This window comes from Bombus huntii, chromosome 1 (genome assembly GCF_024542735.1).
Source record: "Bombus huntii isolate Logan2020A chromosome 1, iyBomHunt1.1, whole genome shotgun sequence".
Taxonomy (NCBI): domain Eukaryota; kingdom Metazoa; phylum Arthropoda; class Insecta; order Hymenoptera; family Apidae; genus Bombus; species Bombus huntii.
In genome coordinates, this window is record NC_066238.1 from 21,859,662 (window position 1) to 21,879,556 (window position 19,895).

At 34.2% G+C, this 19,895-nt stretch overlaps 2 protein-coding genes across 2 annotated transcripts; one reads left to right on the forward strand and one right to left on the reverse strand.

Moving 5' to 3' along the window:
- Positions 1–7,925: 7,925 nt before the first annotated feature.
- LOC126865546 (venom serine protease Bi-VSP-like) lies at positions 7,926–11,416 on the reverse strand. Its single transcript, XM_050618180.1, has 6 exons — positions 11,258–11,416; positions 9,643–9,840; positions 9,379–9,474; positions 9,153–9,307; positions 8,483–8,824; positions 7,926–8,072 (listed from the first exon to the last, which is right to left on the reverse strand). The coding sequence occupies exons 1-5, from the start codon at positions 11,358–11,360 to the stop codon at positions 8,669–8,671; spliced, it is 708 nt and encodes a 235-aa protein (XP_050474137.1). The 5' UTR covers positions 11,361–11,416; the 3' UTR covers positions 7,926–8,072; positions 8,483–8,668.
- LOC126865682 (omega-amidase NIT2-A-like) lies at positions 7,979–14,156 on the forward strand. Its single transcript, XM_050618494.1, has 4 exons — positions 7,979–8,074; positions 12,736–12,920; positions 13,321–13,489; positions 13,764–14,156. Exons 2-4 carry the CDS (start codon positions 12,837–12,839, stop codon positions 13,895–13,897), a joined length of 387 nt encoding a protein of 128 aa, XP_050474451.1. The 5' UTR covers positions 7,979–8,074; positions 12,736–12,836; the 3' UTR covers positions 13,898–14,156.
- Positions 14,157–19,895: the final 5,739 nt, after the last annotated feature.

Consider the following 19,895-nt stretch of genomic DNA (forward strand, 5'->3'; position numbering starts at 1 on the left):
CCTTGATAGTAAAATTTACGATCAAAAGGCAATTACGTATCGTTTAACAACATTTAATTTATAACACCTTTTAAACATTTAGACAGATTAACACATAACACTTCTTATATAGAAACATCAATTCGAAGTTATCAGCTTGGAGAAATTGGTCGATTAATACCTGTAGATTGTCTGTCTCGATGAAAGACTTAAAGAGAGCAAAAACATGATAATGCCGCTAATATAATATTCCTTCTTTCTTGTATCTGTCTGCCTCTCAGGTCGATTTACTAATTACAATAAGTAATTTCGCCTTCTTTGCGCTCTCTTTTAACGCATTCGAGACCGAAAGAAATTCATATCAGTCAGTAGGCAAGGGTATAATATACATATTTTATATATAACTTACGTAGTAATGTATATATCATGTTAATTTCATATTTTTTTCAATATAGAATTATTATATATATATATTTAACTGTACATAATACATTATAGAATAACATAGTATATAATTTTATATTTTAAAAATATGAGGCATACTATTTAAGATTGTCATCGATTTAAAATCAAAGTATGAAAAGAATACCCTGGAGAGAGTAAAACACAGAATCATTCTAACTAAACATTCAGATCGTACCGACACCTAGGTATCGTCTTACAATTAAATCTCGGTCTCGAATGGATTAAAATGAAATACATACTTGCAGCTTCAACATCTTCAATATCGAGAAGATTCAAACTTTACAAATAAATGTAAATTGCGATGTAAAACAACGCGATGTAAAAAGGGAAAAAGGAGGAAAGAAGGAACAGGGAAGCAAAGAGAAGAAACGAATTTTTCATTTTCTCTTGCCAGGAATATAAGATGCCAAGTAATCTTCCTAAGTAATCTCCTCCAGCTTTTTCTAGTTTGATCAATAATTATTAGTACATGTTAGGAAAACAAATAGAATTTTTGTTCTCAAGCGAGGTATAATCTAAATTTTGTATGTACACAAAAATGTTAAATATCTGTAATAAACATGGTATAATCAATTTTTTTACATAAAATTATATTGTATAGGCTATTGTTATTTAAACATTTTAAATTGGATGAAGAAAAAAAATGACGCAAATAAAACGTAGGACATTTTAATTAAAGAGACTAATATAGAGATTTATCTACTTAACTGTGATTAAATCATCTCCACTTAACGCTCTACCTCTTCTATTAATTATGCTTCGTTAAACTATGATTACAGAGGATGGGTTTTTTGATAAAATGACATTCTGACAAATATATATAGATCGATATATATAGATATAGATAGACAAATATATAGATTCTTACAACAGTAGTTATGAATGAACAGTAGTTATTGTATCAATTCCGTTCTTCAGAAGCTTCATTTGTGAAAAGACAATTCGCCAGAATATGGATTCACTGTAGTTATAGCTATAGGATTTCAATCTAGTTGACAGACTTGCTTTACGTAGAGAATATCTGTCTCTTGTTCTACCTTATCGCGATTCTCTCCTCATCTTATACGCTTTGTCGAGCAAAGTAATATTGGCATATATCTCGGCTCTGGTTACAATCATTAGTTTCCGCCTAAACGGTTAGAATCACATAGCTCGCGCTCTACTCTCGTTTATTCAACATTCAGGCCATATGGTCGCATGCGACGAGTTTTATGTTAATTCCGACCGATTACAATACCTTTCTTTCGTTTACAAGGAACGACGAGACTGGCAGTTGCGTGATTTCCAATGCAAAAGCCGCGATATCTGCACGATAACCTAACCTCAACCGATTTTGTTGTACTATTCTTATGTGGACTTCGTTTGTACCACTTTCGTAACAAAAATAGAATACGTAGAACACGGCATTCCGTTATGCGATATTGTCGATTCCTAACATCCGAAAAATCAGAGATAATTTTTTCCCTACAGTTGTACATTTGTGTGAAAAATTACGAACGTAAAGTTGTTTGGTGCATGCACAGTCCTCCCCTCCCCTGCATTTGCGTGGACATGCTAGAAAGATTCACTTTTCCACGGTGAAACTGTATGAAATGTATTATAATTTCATTTTTACAAAGGTCGAACATCCTACTATGCATAAATTTAATATTAATATAAGCAGGTTTCGTGTTAAGTATTACATCTGACGTATAAGCACACGTGTGTACGAGCCTTGGTTTTAAATGTCTTATAGTAGACACCGAAAAGATTATTCAGTTGGATATCTGACTCAACATCAATATTTTACTAGGAGATAACATGTTAAGAACACGTTGGTGGATGGCATGGGAGATGATGAATGAAGACATACTTCTGTGAGATACATAAAATAGTAGTCAGAACGTATTTTGGCGCTTGGGGACAGCAACAGCTGGTGATACTGTCATACACCTCCATTTATAAACTTTCGAAAATCGATGTGACCTTCAAACTTTAGTGTATTCTGTTTCACAGCACAAAATGTTTCCGAAACGTACGTTTATTGTTACAATGAACTTGACTAATGGCTCTGAAATACTATCCTTGAAAAAACAATGGGGGAATTGGAGCAAAAAAAAGAAGGAAATAAACAAAGACCTTGTTGGTTCGTAAAAATAAAATATGCTACAGGAAAAACTTTTTCCAACGGATTGAGATGCGACGAGCTTTAAAAGCTATGACGCGAATCGAGCGTTTGTCTACAAGAGCGCATTTTCGGTGGATATATAGATATACATGTATATGTGACGAAATATACTAAAGCAATATTGACCCTTTGTCGCTGAAAGTATCAAACTACAAAACTTCCTTTCAAATTTTCAGAATAAGGAAATCAGGATCATGATAAATAATTGGAACATAATTAAAAATAATATATCTTCTCTATAAGATAATGAATACATTGGTTCATTTAATTTTTATGGATATTCAAACGCTTCTGTGAAATAAAACGTCAAGATTATAGAGTATAAAATTCATAGCTATGAAATAACTAAAACTCTGATGTATTATTAAAAATATACGTTAGGTTGTATGTAGTGATACATACAAAGATTACATGTACAAACCCATAATTAACACAATGCTACCGCAACCATTCTGCAATCTACCTTGCCCAAAACACTCTTCCAGTCACCTCCAAACTCTTCAATTCTCTCCACCTAACCACCCACAAACCATTCACAAACATGCAATTCTCGATAAAAGAAGAACTTATCGTCAGTTGTCCTTAACATCTCGTTCATTCATTTGGTCCCTATCCCCCTATTTCCTCCCACTGTGATGATCGCACTACATTTTTCCACGTCTCTATTCTATTCTCTGGATGACCTGAATTCTCGAGCAGTCGAGTGACGATTGATCTGTACAATTGATCGATTTCTTTTTACTACAGCCATGCAGAAAATTTCGCCTTGGAAAAGAATGTTGTGATTTCGAATGCCTGGATCACCTGAAGAACGTTACCGGAAGTGGTAAAATTTATGTCCTTGAGTATAAGAAATCCTCCAGCTCCTCGACTCAGCGACAAACGCTACTCTGGGTGATGAGCGTAATGGTGCTATTGCGGCTTGTTTAATTTTTCAACAAGGATCCAGATGGCGCCGTTGACGGAATTCTTTCGCTATAAACGTCAACGATCAACATCAGCCATCAGGCAATTTCATATTTGTGACTTATTTCTTCTGTGTTATTTCTTCTAATTTTATTGTTAGTTCTTCAATTTGTATTCCAAAAGATTGAACTCTTTTTACGTGCGTGTGTGTTTTTCTTTTTTTTGTAACTCGTCGAGTTGCAATTCTAATTTTTGCACTTCCTCCTTCATGTCCTCTATGTGTTTCTCGAACTCTTGTGTCGTCCTGTCTTTGTCGGAACATTCTACTTGAAGATCAGCGAGTTGATGCTCGGGATCGTAATTCAATTTTTGGTCGTTAGCAGTAATAAGCTCACGTAACTTCACTTTTGAACTTGATCTTGTTTGGTCTTGATTGTGTTTTCGTGGTGCTTGTGGTGTTCTAAAAGTAATCGTCACGTTACTTGCATTTTTAGTGCACATTGATACACTGCACTCTGCAGTTCTCCTATTTTCAAACTTGCTTCATTTAAGGTAACTTTATGAATTTCCGATTGATGCTTTAACATTTGATGTAAGCCTTCTATTGCTGTTTCACGTTCTTTCAACTGTTCATTAAATTCGTTGTTTAGCATATCCACTCGAGAAATTCCGAATTCTTGAGCATCGTTTCTTCTTTTAGAAATTTGGCCTATTTTCTCTCGCCTGCTGCTACATGTTGCTGTCATTTTATCAACTTCTTTCTTCTTTTTTTTTCTTTTTTTTTTTTTTCTTGAACTTAAAATCTTGATTTAAGGTTTGTGTTTCACTATATGATTTATTATTATTAACTAGTTCAACATTATTTTCAGTAGATTTTTTTTCGCGTGATTTTTATACTTATTTAAATAGTTTTACACGAACAAATGCATCGTACGTCAGATATACCATTTTTAATAAATTGTCGCCTTTACAACTCGAGTTACCTCTGAACGAGTCGCATGATTGATCAATAAGCCATGAGTAATTATGCAAATTCAGTTTTTTTTTCATCTATCTATCTGAATATTATAACAAAGACTTTACATTGAATATTTTATTAAAATTGTAAGTTTTTCATAAACGCTTCAAAATCCACAGTCTATTGATCAACTCCTCTATCCTTTCTCTTTCTCCTCACTAAAATAGATAAATTCCTAATGTAGTTTGTGGATAATATTTTTTTTTTTTTTTTTTTTTTTCTAAAGCAAATCACATTTATCATCTGATATATTTTTTGAAATAATTTCTGTCTGTACATTTTCTTCTTTTCCCTTACTCCTCTTTCTCTTTCTAATGAATTCTTTTTATTCCGTAAAATAGTTTTTGTATATTCAATTTTGTTAAGTGCAATCCTTATTTCTGATAACTTACTTTTATTAGATAATTCTTGTGAATCTTCTACTACATCTTCCATATCATTTTGAGTTCGGCTTCTACCTTCAGTAAATTTAATATCTTGAACCGTATCATTAATTTCAATAGCTCTTTCGGTATCAAGTTTTTTTTTTTTTTTTTTTATTTATTTGTTGAAATTACAATCAATTCTCGCGTTGGGAATTTTCAGTAATTTTTCTGGCGTGGCGCAGTGACATGGCTGTTTATTTACAATAAGTTAATACTTATTATAGATAGGTATAATTTATAAGTATTATAAGTTCGGTATCAAGTAAATCGCACTTATTATTTAATATACCTTTTGAATTGACTTCTGTCTCTGTAGTTTCTTCTTCTGTATCTTCTTCGAGTTTTCTTCGTTCTTCTAATCCACCCTTCTCATTTTCTAGGATCTTCCTTGGTGTTACGCCGCCTAAAACATCTGCACGCCAGCCCGCGCCAGCTCGCACCACCGGACAACAACCAGCCTGCGTAACGTCACTTCGACCCTCAATAAACCTAAGGACCCACCATAACTTTCACTTCCCTGTAGTGTTTCGCCATGTGTCTTCAATCCGTTTGTCTTGAAGAATTTCTAAAGCTTAAAAATATTCTCGAAACACAGTCGGTTTTTAGAGAGGTCCTTGGGTTTATTAGACGTACTTAAAACACGGAGAAAGCGGGTATGCACCCATTAGGAAAATCCGAATAGCCCTCTAATAAAACAAGCTATGTTTTCCTCACGCACACAGTCATCTATCCACCACGATGGTAGGAGACTTCCTACTCATCCCTTCGAGCAGTAGTGCAGGTCATGACCAATCGACACCGCGGTTCGTTACCCTCACTTTTCCTAACGAAAGTGGGGACAACGAATCCGCGTTCTTTAGGCACAGGGGCATACCCACACCGAACTTTTCTTCTGTATTAGAAAAAGAGCGACAGTCAGTCTAAAAACTAACGCCTAACGCGGCAGTCTACACATAGCGCGAGAGTCGCATACTTTACGAAAATCTTTTGTCGGTTCTCGGTGTTGTCGAACATACATCTTCTCTCCTAAATATATTATAGTGCTAAGTACATTAATACATTAATCTCCATTATAAGAGCCCTGCTCTAGCGTACATATCTATCACATCTTCGTGCGACAAGTTGTTAACTATTTATTTCTCTACGTCAGTGTAATCTGTAAAGTGTTGGAAATATATAATTTATAATTCAGTGAATCACAGTGTTATACAAACTCAATCACCCCTATTATCTCAACGGAAATCAGGGGATCGATCAATTCGTGGTGTCGATTGATATAATCGTACGACCCCCGTTGACGTCTCTCCTCGCGGTTACGTCTCCCCGCAATTGGTCGGAATTTACACTTGTATTTTCATCTTCTTTAACTTCGACTTTATCCGATCTCCTAGGTCTGCCTCTATGTTTCGCTTCATCAGTTGCTATTACACCCGTTACTGCATTATCATTTTCTACAGATTTATACCTATCGCTATCACTAGCTGTGTTCGTTAAAAGAACTTGCCTTCGTTGACGAACTTATCAGTTGTTTCGTTTTCACTATCTGAAATTGATTTTTGTTTAACACCTCTTTTTTCTTCTTTGGCAAATTTATTTTCTACATTTTCCGATGCCTTTTGTTTATTAATTATTTCAGACTTGTCTTCGATTAATTTCGTCTTTAAAGCGCTTCGCAAAATTTTATTTGTGTTTGATTGTCTGGTTTGATTATAAACAATTTCTTCAAATTTTGGCGAAGTAGCAGGCTTTGCAGCAACATTATAACGACTGCTCCGTTTACTACTATCTAACATAGATGGAGATGGATTCTTGTCATCTTTATTCTCTAAAGACTTCTCTTGTGTATTAGCATCTAAATTTCTCGACATAAGATCTGCTGAAGTTTTTTATTCTGTAGTGTCACACGCATTTTTCGCTGTCATCATTTGGTCTTCTTCTATAAGCAAATGTTCATTATTGTAAGCATTATCTCTTGCTTTTTGTATGGATTCTAATGATATATTTTGTTCAACGTTGTCTATTGATTTTGTATCATTTTCAGCAGTTGATTTACTAACTGCTTCTAATTCCTTCGTTTCAATTTGGTTTTCTTTATTTGTATCGCCGTCCAAAATATTTCTCATTGAAATATTATCCTTCTTGTTATGATCTTTTTCTGCTTCTCCTAAACTTTTACTTTTTTTGTCGAACCGTTCTTGTAAATTTTGAGTATCTTGTGACGAAGATGGTGACAAATCATTATACAATACTGCAATATCTTCTTTCCTTCGTTTCACAGACTCTTTCTGGTATTCTGTTGAGCTATTGACATCAAACATTAAGTCTGTTTTAATGAAAATATAATCCTGTGAAGCGGTGTCAATTGATACTTTCTTTTCATAAGAATTTTCTACATTAGACTGCAATTCTTTTGAAAATTCTTTCAAAACCATTTCTTTCTCGATTTCTGTATACACTTTGTCCATTTGCCGAAGGACCTTTGTATTTTCTCATTAAAAAATGTTTTGGGCTGAGCTGCGAACCACGAATGCATCGTCGTCTTCACCTTTTCATCAGCTTTTTCGGCATCCATCTCGCACAAACTTTTTAAAATCCAAATCTGTCGTGCACTATTGCATAAGCAGAGCCGTGGCTGATTTGCAAATGATTTGCCACATTATCCAGTGTCACTCGTCTATTCCATAGAGCATAAGTTCATGAGCACGTTCAATGTTGTCATCGTGGATGTGGACGGGCGTCCAGCTGTTTTTTCATAACACTCGTGCGATCTTCTTTGAACTTTTGTGCCCATTCAAACACACTTCGTGACAAAACACTTTCTCCATAATGTGCATTAAATCTTTGATAAATATAGGCATCAAACATAACCTCCGACCACAAGAAACGAATCACAGCATCCTGCACTGTTTTCCTGCAAATCACCATTGCAAAGCGCCATTACTCGCGCAACGGTCACAAACGAATTGACGTAACACAAAGAAACCTGCGCAGCAGCACTGAACAGATATTGACGTCATACGAAGAGTGCAGATGGATCAATACGGTCGACAGAAGTTTTAACTATCTGGAGTGCGGATAAATTTTTACTGAGAGTCGTATAGGAATCTATAATCTGTAAGTACACCTTTGGCTGAATGGAAATTTCTCTTACATATAGTCAAAAATGCTGAAACTGTGTATTGAATTGGAAAGTGATAAAAAATAAGTGAAGTTTCGAGGTTGCATGTGATTGCATGAGTACACAGGACGTTTTTAGCGAATAAAAAATAATTTTGAAAGACACGAGACTTATCTTGTATTTTATGCACTCTCTGTGTCCGAATTTCCAGAAGCTCTCTATCTTATGAAGTGTTTTAGATTAGCCGGAAAATTTTGTACGTACGTACAAGAAGTATACGATCTAAGTGGAATATTCCATTATTCTCTTGATACAACAGAAACGAAATTTACAGAACTTCTCAGAAAGTTGGTTTATTATTACCAAATTTATAGAATTAATATACGTTTATCATCTTTACATACCTAAGTCGTGGAGGTTTATCGTGCGTAAAAAATTAGTGTCGTTTCAAAGTTACATTTCGTACATTTTAAGCCTATAATTTGTAACGTACAAAACAATGTAAATTTGAGCTGTTTCTTATCTCCACAATAAGAAAATCCAACTTTACGTTTTTTACACAATGATATTTATGGAACAGTAATATCATATTATTGCATCGCTTGGAGAATGAAGTCAAGGTACGATGTGACCCTAGTGTAAACGCTGGGATACCCAGCTGTGCCGCACTTATAAGCATAAGACACAATACCTATTAAATACGAGGTTAATTCATGTTGTATCAGCAGTGGTCCGCCGCGGTCAGCCTGAAAGGATCGTTAAATTTTTAATCAAAGATACTGAAATATATCGATCGAATTGTATTGAAATTATACTTATATACAGTAATAATCTTCTATTGATTTGTGTATTGAAATACTCCAATTTATAACGTACATGTTATATGTATTTTGAGCAAAACTAAGATTAGAAGGAAATTAGATTAAATACCATAACGAGGTGTGAGAAGTGGGCAAAACTATTAAATTGTGTTTATCTATTATTTTTAATGTTTAAGACGTCGATTTGATGTTAATTCGAATCGACGTGTCTTCAGATACCGTATAGTTTGTAGTAACTCTGTAACTTAATTACCGTACAAGAATCCTCTCCACCCTGAGCATGTTCGGCGCATATTATACCATCAGTGATATCAGGTGCATTAGGAAATTTGGAATAAGCTATTTTGCATTCGGCGTTCTTAATCACTGGCATTTGTACTTCCATTAATGCATTACGTCGTGGTCGTCCTACGAAGAAAATAAGAAAGATATTTAAGACTGGAACTATTTAATTTTATTATAAAATTGATATCACTTACTATATCTTAATGCTCCCGATCCAGCAACAAGGGGGTTATAGCCGACGAAGTTGCTCTTTCGTAGGGGCTCTTTCGTACAAATGGGATATACGTACCCTGAAAAATAAAAAAATAAATGAAAATGCAGGAAACGAATGACCAAAAGTATGAGAAAGAATTATACACGCTTTATGACACAATATATGTGTACAGTAAGAAATTTCAGGATATGATACTTCAGTAATACTCAATAGCATATATATATATATATATTTGAGGACTTACTCGAAAATGGCACCTCCTCCACCAATCTAAGAATGACAATATTATGATTGTGTATGTTTTCTATTCCATCCATATGTGCACAATGTGCTGCGGTCAAAACATGCCTAGCCGATATCAGGGAACCTCCGCACTTCCATAGTGGTTTGTCTGGGTTTCGGGGATTACGAAAACCTAATGCAACGATCCATGGCCAAGCGCCTAAAATGCAATAGTCATAGTTGTGAATATACATAATTTTTTCTCACATAACGGGTAACAACGATTATTACCTATTCGATATTCGATCATACAGCAGACGATAAGTACATACGTACAAATACTCTGAAATAGAGATTTGATAAAGACAGAAATTAAATTTTTATTCCAGTGGAATACAAATTATTAAATAATTCTATATAATTTCTATTTGAACTATACTGAACTATAAAGTTCAAACGTGTAATTTCTGCCCTAACAGTTTTTGATCTCTATCCATATTATTACTCCTATATCAATTTTTTATTTCAAGCAAAAAGATACTCTTCCTAACATGAAGTAAAAGAAAGAAATAATTCAAGTTAATAAGTAAAGTTACTACCGATAAAATCATAGCATTATTATTTAGTCTAATTGAAATGTACATTGATGTGCTGTTTAATGCCTTTAAAGTTCATTCTTTGCAGTAAATGGCTTATTATTAATCGGAAAGAAAGACATAAAACGTACCAAGTTCAGCTGGTTTACCATCGACCACCCTGGTATGAGAGACGTTGCTAAAACCACAGTATGGTGGTCGCAAAGCCTTATACTTATACACAGTTTTTATTAAAATTTCTCTCTTCTCTTTGTTTGGATCGTTCGGACAGCAAACGATCGTAACATTGCCCTGGTATCTGCACACTGATCGTCTATAAAAATCGGTGGCTGTACGGTACTGTATCTGCCATATTTCTTGCAGAGGTTTACATTTTCTGTAGTCAAGGCACCTGCCTTCTTGATTGTCCGGTGTGGTACATTCTGGATCAAACAATTTTAAAACATTTATACAGTTCAAAGATGCGTAAGAAAGCGACACCGATTACTCAACTTTCGAAGTAAAAGGCCGATCAAGTCCACCGGATTGCCCTACAGACACGTATTAATCCGTAAGAGTTAGTCATCATGTTGATAATAATTATCTAAAGAAACTTTTCACGTGAAAATATAAAATTTTAATTGATTAGATATTGTGTTAGCCATACTTAAGAAAGAAAATGAAAATGAATGAAATGAAAGAAAAGGACTACCTTCAACCTCATGTTTTAAATAAACACTTTGTCAGTTTTGCGGTAAATAAATTCTTAGGAATTCAGGACAGTTTTTAGTGAATCATTTTGTTTCGACCGTTCGCGGAGAGACGCGATCGCGAGATAGCACGTCAACGAGAGTTGTAAGTTCCCGTTACGATTAAATAATCGACGCCACGAACTGATCGATCCCCTTATTTCGATTATGATAATAAGGGTAGTTCAACGAAATTCCACAGAATTAACACAAATAAATTAATGTTTATTTCAACAACTTATTAACTAGAAAGATATAAATGGAACAAAAAAAATGTAACTGCGTTTTGGTTGATAAGTAATGCGCGACATACCACATGTGTTGACGGTTCGACATCTCGAAAAGTTCTGAACGCCTTTCGATTTTTTTCGTTTTTTCTGGAAGGCGACCCCCACTACGTTCGGATCACGCCACATTCTTTTACGCGAGGTAAAATACGGGCCACGAGTCGACGTTTCTGGAAGTCGCCCTGCTTAATGAACCATGCGCTTGCCACTACAATGTTTGTTTGCCGGGCAGACACGACGATCCGTCTGCGACATTATAGTGCCGCGATCGATAGTTAAGAATATGACCTATGGTAAGCCGCATGGCGTAACATTCTCCCCCCGTTGAGAGGGTACCGATCAAACTAGGGAGGTGTGGTTGAAGTTCCCATCTTATTTCGTCTCGGTGGCTAGTTGTTCGGGTTTCTCGAGATCGGGTTGAATTGGCAGTGGGACAAGCCTTTTGACGCCCCGATCCAAAATGCTCTTTGCCGTCTGAACTGTAGCTGTCCGGATGACACCATCGGCGCCTGGATGAATCTTGATAACTCGGCCCAGAGGCCAATGCATGGAGGGAACGTTGTCCTCTCTGAGGATGACGATTGTGCCCTTTTGGATGCTGTGTCCACCCTTGCTCCATTTATTGCGGTTGGTTAGCTCGTTCAAATACTCCTTATGCCAGCGGTTCCAAAAATGTTGTTTAAGCTGTTGGATATGCTGCCATTTGGAGAGTCGGTTCGATGGAATGTCTCTGAAATCTCGATCACGTAAGCACATTAATGAATCGCCAATGAGGAAATGTCCGGGAGTGAGGGCTAGGAGATCATTTGGATCGGTGGAGATAGGAGTTAGCGGGCGGGAATTGAGGACTGCTTCTATTTCTATGATAAGAGTATTACGGTGTTAAGCTCATATGTTTCTGTTTCTCCACTCGCGCTGCGCCATAATATCCTTTGATATTTCCGATCCTCTGGTCGTACGAGGAATTGCCGATACAGGAATTTTCTCGATGTCGCCAGTGAGTACGTACTGATGAGCGCGGAATCTAATTAATATGCAAAATAAATTGTGAATTGATTCGAGAATATAGGATTTCCCCATTTTCATGATTATCGTGATTTTTGTATAAATATATTTTTTAAGATACTAATAATTAGGTACTTATAAATTAGTATTATCAATTATTTTGCATTTATAATTCCGCCTCTAGTATAAGTGTTAATTGAAAACTAACTTTATGTTTGAAAAAGTACTAGCAAAGTCGTTGAGTAACAAGCCACTGATGCTAACACAAATAGCATTGTCGTAATTAAATATTTCTAAATATTCATTTTTCATTTTGAACCTGTAGAAACAATTTATTATATATACTATTAGCTAAGTAATTGCATATTTAATTAAGTCGAAATATAAAACTTAGTTATTTTAATAATTTAAAAAATAAAAAACTGACAAACATTTCAATTTAATTTATGGTTGAAACAAAAGACAGTTATTCTTCATTAATTGAAATATTGCAATGCAGAGTACTTTCCAAAATACGCCGAGAGTATTCCTGATGGTGAAACGAGCGTTGCTTCATCGAACGCAGCTAAAGAAAACAACATCTATGTAGTTGGTGGTACGATGCCTGAAATAGGGGGCGATAAATTGTACAATACCTGTACTATTTGGGGTCCCGATGGAACTTTGATAGCAAAACACCGAAAGGTAAGTAATATATTCCTTTATGGCTTTGAATTTGAAAATATTGGGGCGAAGAAAGTGACTCTATCTAGGAATAATTTAGGAATATACATATGTACATACGTATACTATAACCAATTCTATAATTTACGGTTTATAAAATACGTTATGATACGGGAAACGCCCATTTTTGTTGTAATGTGTTTGTGTTGTATAAATTTTTCACATACTTAAAATATTATTATACTTATTTTTTCTCCTTTTTAAACATTATTAAATGATAGGATTTTTTAATAAAAGAAAGTGATAAAAACGCTGTCAGTTATTAAATAAAAAATAATTAAAGTTTAGGAGTTGGTAACTTTGATATTAAATTACAAAAGTTGCAGCAATAGAATTAGCGACTACATTTTTATGTTATTAGGTACATCTATTCGACATCGACATTCCTAATAAGATTACTTTTCGAGAGAGTGATTCACTCAGTCCTGGTAACTCCCTAACGACGTTCGATGTGAAGGGCTGCAAAATAGGTATTGGCATTTGCTATGATATTAGATTCGAGGAAATGGCACGCATTTATCGGAACAAAGGTACAGTAACTTAATCGATCAATACTTAACTAGCAAAAAATTAAATATCTTTCTTAAATATATTCTATATAAAATTAATATAATCTGTAACTCTGTATAAAAAGAAGCTTAATTTAAAAAACCAGTATATTTGCTGAAAATGAAACAAATAAAAGAATTAAAAGCACAATAAGAGGACTGTCCTCGCATATTCAGAAATGATGGAATGTGAACCGTGCAACTACGAAGTTAATTGGTATTCGGTGGCTTCATATTTCCTGCTTCTCTGGGTTAGGTTGCCAAATGCTGATATATCCAGCGGCATTCAATATGACCACTGGACCACTGCACTGGTCATTACTTCAGCGTTTCAGAGCGAATGATAATCAATTATACGTTGCCTGCATATCACCGGCTCGTGTTCCTTAAGCAAGTTACGTCGCATGGGGACATACACAGTTGACCAATCCCTGGGGAAAGATTCTTTACGATTTGGAAACTCAAGAGAATATGGCAGTCACCGATATCGGTAATTTACAGCTTAAAATTAAAAGCGAGAGATCCATGATGTAATTAATTTTTAGTCTCGTTAATTTATCGATTTAGCCATCTTCCTCTGTATTTGTTGAATTTATTAGTAAGCATTACTTATTACTTCGTATGTTTCTTTTTTCTATCAGATCTAAAAGTTGTTGAGGAAGTAAGGGCTCAGATACCTACATTTTCTCAGAGACGTACAGATTTGTACGACACTGTCTGTAAGAAGGAGTAACTCTACACTAAAACAGAAAATGTTTTTTTATAATATTTCTACTACGATATCCTTTTTTTGTGAATTATTACTAATTTCTTATCATTTGTACTAAATGAATGACTCAATTAAGAAAACCAAAACGTTATAAATAATAATCTGTATATCTTGTGTATCAACATGTAATTGGATATTATAATAATATAGGAATGCTATAATAATATAGGATAATAATATAGGAGAATAGTAATATAGAAAAAAACTACATGCTTTTAAACACCTTTAATATCGATCACATAAATTGTTATAATTCACAATGATTACGCATACATAAAAGACCCCTTGATAGTAAAATTTACGATCAAAAGGCAATTACGTATCGTTTAACAACATTTAATTTATAACACCTTTTAAACATTTAGACAGATTAACACATAACACTTCTTATATAGAAACATCAATTCGAAGTTATCAGCTTGGAGAAATTGGTCGATTAATACCTGTAGATTGTCTGTCTCGATGAAAGACTTAAAGAGAGCAAAAACATGATAATGCCGCTAATATAATATTCCTTCTTTCTTGTATCTGTCTGCCTCTCAGGTCGATTTACTAATTACAATAAGTAATTTCGCCTTCTTTGCGCTCTCTTTTAACGCATTCGAGACCGAAAGAAATTCATATCAGTCAGTAGGCAAGGGTATAATATACATATTTTATATATAACTTACGTAGTAATGTATATATCATGTTAATTTCATATTTTTTTCAATATAGAATTATTATATATATATATTTAACTGTACATAATACATTATAGAATAACATAGTATATAATTTTATATTTTAAAAATATGAGGCATACTATTTAAGATTGTCATCGATTTAAAATCAAAGTATGAAAAGAATACCCTGGAGAGAGTAAAACACAGAATCATTCTAACTAAACATTCAGATCGTACCGACACCTAGGTATCGTCTTACAATTAAATCTCGGTCTCGAATGGATTAAAATGAAATACATACTTGCAGCTTCAACATCTTCAATATCGAGAAGATTCAAACTTTACAAATAAATGTAAATTGCGATGTAAAACAACGCGATGTAAAAAGGGAAAAAGGAGGAAAGAAGGAACAGGGAAGCAAAGAGAAGAAACGAATTTTTCATTTTCTCTTGCCAGGAATATAAGATGCTAAGTAATCTTCCTAAGTAATCTCCTCCAGCTTTTTCTAGTTTGATCAATAATTATTAGTACATGTTAGGAAAACAAATAGAATTTTTGTTCTCAAGCGAGGTATAATCTAAATTTTGTATGTACACAAAAATGTTAAATATCTGTAATAAACATGGTATAATCAATTTTTTTACATAAAATTATATTGTATAGGCTATTGTTATTTAAACATTTTAAATTGGATGAAGAAAAAAAATGACGCAAATAAAACGTAGGACATTTTAATTAAAGAGACTAATATAGAGATTTATCTACTTAACTGTGATTAAATCATCTCCACTTAACGCTCTACCTCTTCTATTAATTATGCTTCGTTAAACTATGATTACAGAGGATGGGTTTTTTGATAAAATGACATTCTGACAAATATATATAGATCGATATATATAGATATAGATAGACAAATATATAGATTCTTACAACAGTAGTTATGAATGAACAGTAGTTATTGTATCAATTCCGTTCTTCAGAAGCTTCATTTGTGAAAAGACAATTCGCCAGAATATGGATTCACTGTAGTTATAGCTATAGGATTTCAATCTAGTTGACAGACTTGCTTTACGTAGAGAATATCTGTCTCTTGTTCTACCTTATCGCGATTCTCTCCTCATCTTATACGCTTTGTCGAGCAAAGTAATATTGGCATATATCTCGGCTCTGGTTACAATCATTAGTTTCCGCCTAAACGGTTAGAATCACATAGCTCGCGCTCTACTCTCGTTTATTCAACATTCAGGCCATATGGTCGCATGCGACGAGTTTTATGTTAATTCCGACCGATTACAATACCTTTCTTTCGTTTACAAGGAACGACGAGACTGGCAGTTGCGTGATTTCCAATGCAAAAGCCGCGATATCTGCACGATAACCTAACCTCAACCGATTTTGTTGTACTATTCTTATGTGGACTTCGTTTGTACCACTTTCGTAACAAAAATAGAATACGTAGAACACGGCATTCCGTTATGCGATATTGTCGATTCCTAACATCCGAAAAATCAGAGATAATTTTTTCCCTACAGTTGTACATTTGTGTGAAAAATTACGAACGTAAAGTTGTTTGGTGCATGCACAGTCCTCCCCTCCCCTGCATTTGCGTGGACATGCTAGAAAGATTCACTTTTCCACGGTGAAACTGTATGAAATGTATTATAATTTCATTTTTACAAAGGTCGAACATCCTACTATGCATAAATTTAATATTAATATAAGCAGGTTTCGTGTTAAGTATTACATCTGACGTATAAGCACACGTGTGTACGAGCCTTGGTTTTAAATGTCTTATAGTAGACACCGAAAAGATTATTCAGTTGGATATCTGACTCAACATCAATATTTTACTAGGAGATAACATGTTAAGAACACGTTGGTGGATGGCATGGGAGATGATGAATGAAGACATACTTCTGTGAGATACATAAAATAGTAGTCAGAACGTATTTTGGCGCTTGGGGACAGCAACAGCTGGTGATACTGTCATACACCTCCATTTATAAACTTTCGAAAATCGATGTGACCTTCAAACTTTAGTGTATTCTGTTTCACAGCACAAAATGTTTCCGAAACGTACGTTTATTGTTACAATGAACTTGACTAATGGCTCTGAAATACTATCCTTGAAAAAACAATGGGGGAATTGGAGCAAAAAAAAGAAGGAAATAAACAAAGACCTTGTTGGTTCGTAAAAATAAAATATGCTACAGGAAAAACTTTTTCCAACGGATTGAGATGCGACGAGCTTTAAAAGCTATGACGCGAATCGAGCGTTTGTCTACAAGAGCGCATTTTCGGTGGATATATAGATATACATGTATATGTGACGAAATATACTAAAGCAATATTGACCCTTTGTCGCTGAAAGTATCAAACTACAAAACTTCCTTTCAAATTTTCAGAATAAGGAAATCAGGATCATGATAAATAATTGGAACATAATTAAAAATAATATATCTTCTCTATAAGATAATGAATACATTGGTTCATTTAATTTTTATGGATATTCAAACGCTTCTGTGAAATAAAACGTCAAGATTATAGAGTATAAAATTCATAGCTATGAAATAACTAAAACTCTGATGTATTATTAAAAATATACGTTAGGTTGTATGTAGTGATACATACAAAGATTACATGTACAAACCCATAATTAACACAATGCTACCGCAACCATTCTGCAATCTACCTTGCCCAAAACACTCTTCCAGTCACCTCCAAACTCTTCAATTCTCTCCACCTAACCACCCACAAACCATTCACAAACATGCAATTCTCGATAAAAGAAGAACTTATCGTCAGTTGTCCTTAACATCTCGTTCATTCATTTGGTCCCTATCCCCCTATTTCCTCCCACTGTGATGATCGCACTACATTTTTCCACGTCTCTATTCTATTCTCTGGATGACCTGAATTCTCGAGCAGTCGAGTGACGATTGATCTGTACAATTGATCGATTTCTTTTTACTACAGCCATGCAGAAAATTTCGCCTTGGAAAAGAATGTTGTGATTTCGAATGCCTGGATCACCTGAAGAACGTTACCGGAAGTGGTAAAATTTATGTCCTTGAGTATAAGAAATCCTCCAGCTCCTCGACTCAGCGACAAACGCTACTCTGGGTGATGAGCGTAATGGTGCTATTGCGGCTTGTTTAATTTTTCAACAAGGATCCAGATGGCGCCGTTGACGGAATTCTTTCGCTATAAACGTCAACGATCAACATCAGCCATCAGGCAATTTCATATTTGTGACTTATTTCTTCTGTGTTATTTCTTCTAATTTTATTGTTAGTTCTTCAATTTGTATTCCAAAAGATTGAACTCTTTTTACGTGCGTGTGTGTTTTTCTTTTTTTTGTAACTCGTCGAGTTGCAATTCTAATTTTTGCACTTCCTCCTTCATGTCCTCTATGTGTTTCTCGAACTCTTGTGTCGTCCTGTCTTTGTCGGAACATTCTACTTGAAGATCAGCGAGTTGATGCTCGGGATCGTAATTCAATTTTTGGTCGTTAGCAGTAATAAGCTCACGTAACTTCACTTTTGAACTTGATCTTGTTTGGTCTTGATTGTGTTTTCGTGGTGCTTGTGGTGTTCTAAAAGTAATCGTCACGTTACTTGCATTTTTAGTGCACATTGATACACTGCACTCTGCAGTTCTCCTATTTTCAAACTTGCTTCATTTAAGGTAACTTTATGAATTTCCGATTGATGCTTTAACATTTGATGTAAGCCTTCTATTGCTGTTTCACGTTCTTTCAACTGTTCATTAAATTCGTTGTTTAGCATATCCACTCGAGAAATTCCGAGTTCTTGAGCATCGTTTCTTCTTTTAGAAATTTGGCCTATTTTCTCTCGCCTGCTGCTACATGTTGCTGTCATTTTATCAACTTCTTTCTTCTTTTTTTTTCTTTTTTTTTTTTTTCTTGAACTTAAAATCTTGATTTAAGGTTTGTGTTTCACTATATGATTTATTATTATTAACTAGTTCAACATTATTTTCAGTAGATTTTTTTTCGCGTGATTTTTATACTTATTTAAATAGTTTTACACGAACAAATGCATCGTACGTCAGATATACCATTTTTAATAAATTGTCGCCTTTACAACTCGAGTTACCTCTGAACGAGTCGCATGATTGATCAATAAGCCATGAGTAATTATGCAAATTCAGTTTTTTTTTCATCTATCTATCTGAATATTATAACAAAGACTTTACATTGAATATTTTATTAAAATTGTAAGTTTTTCATAAACGCTTCAAAATCCACAGTCTATTGATCAACTCCTCTATCCTTTCTCTTTCTCCTCACTAAAATAGATAAATTCCTAATGTAGTTTGTGGATAATATTTTTTTTTTTTTTTTTTTTTTTCTAAAGCAAATCACATTTATCATCTGATATATTTTTTGAAATAATTTCTGTCTGTACATTTTCTTCTTTTCCCTTACTCCTCTTTCTCTTTCTAATGAATTCTTTTTATTCCGTAAAATAGTTTTTGTATATTCAATTTTGTTAAGTGCAATCCTTATTTCTGATAACTTACTTTTATTAGATAATTCTTGTGAATCTTCTACTACATCTTCCATATCATTTTGAGTTCGGCTTCTACCTTCAGTAAATTTAATATCTTGAACCGTATCATTAATTTCAATAGCTCTTTCGGTATCAAGTTTTTTTTTTTTTTTTTTATTTATTTGTTGAAATTACAATCAATTCTCGCGTTGGGAATTTTCAGTAATTTTTCTGGCGTGGCGCAGTGACATGGCTGTTTATTTACAATAAGTTAATACTTATTATAGATAGGTATAATTTATAAGTATTATAAGTTCGGTATCAAGTAAATCGCACTTATTATTTAATATACCTTTTGAATTGACTTCTGTCTCTGTAGTTTCTTCTTCTGTATCTTCTTCGAGTTTTCTTCGTTCTTCTAATCCACCCTTCTCATTTTC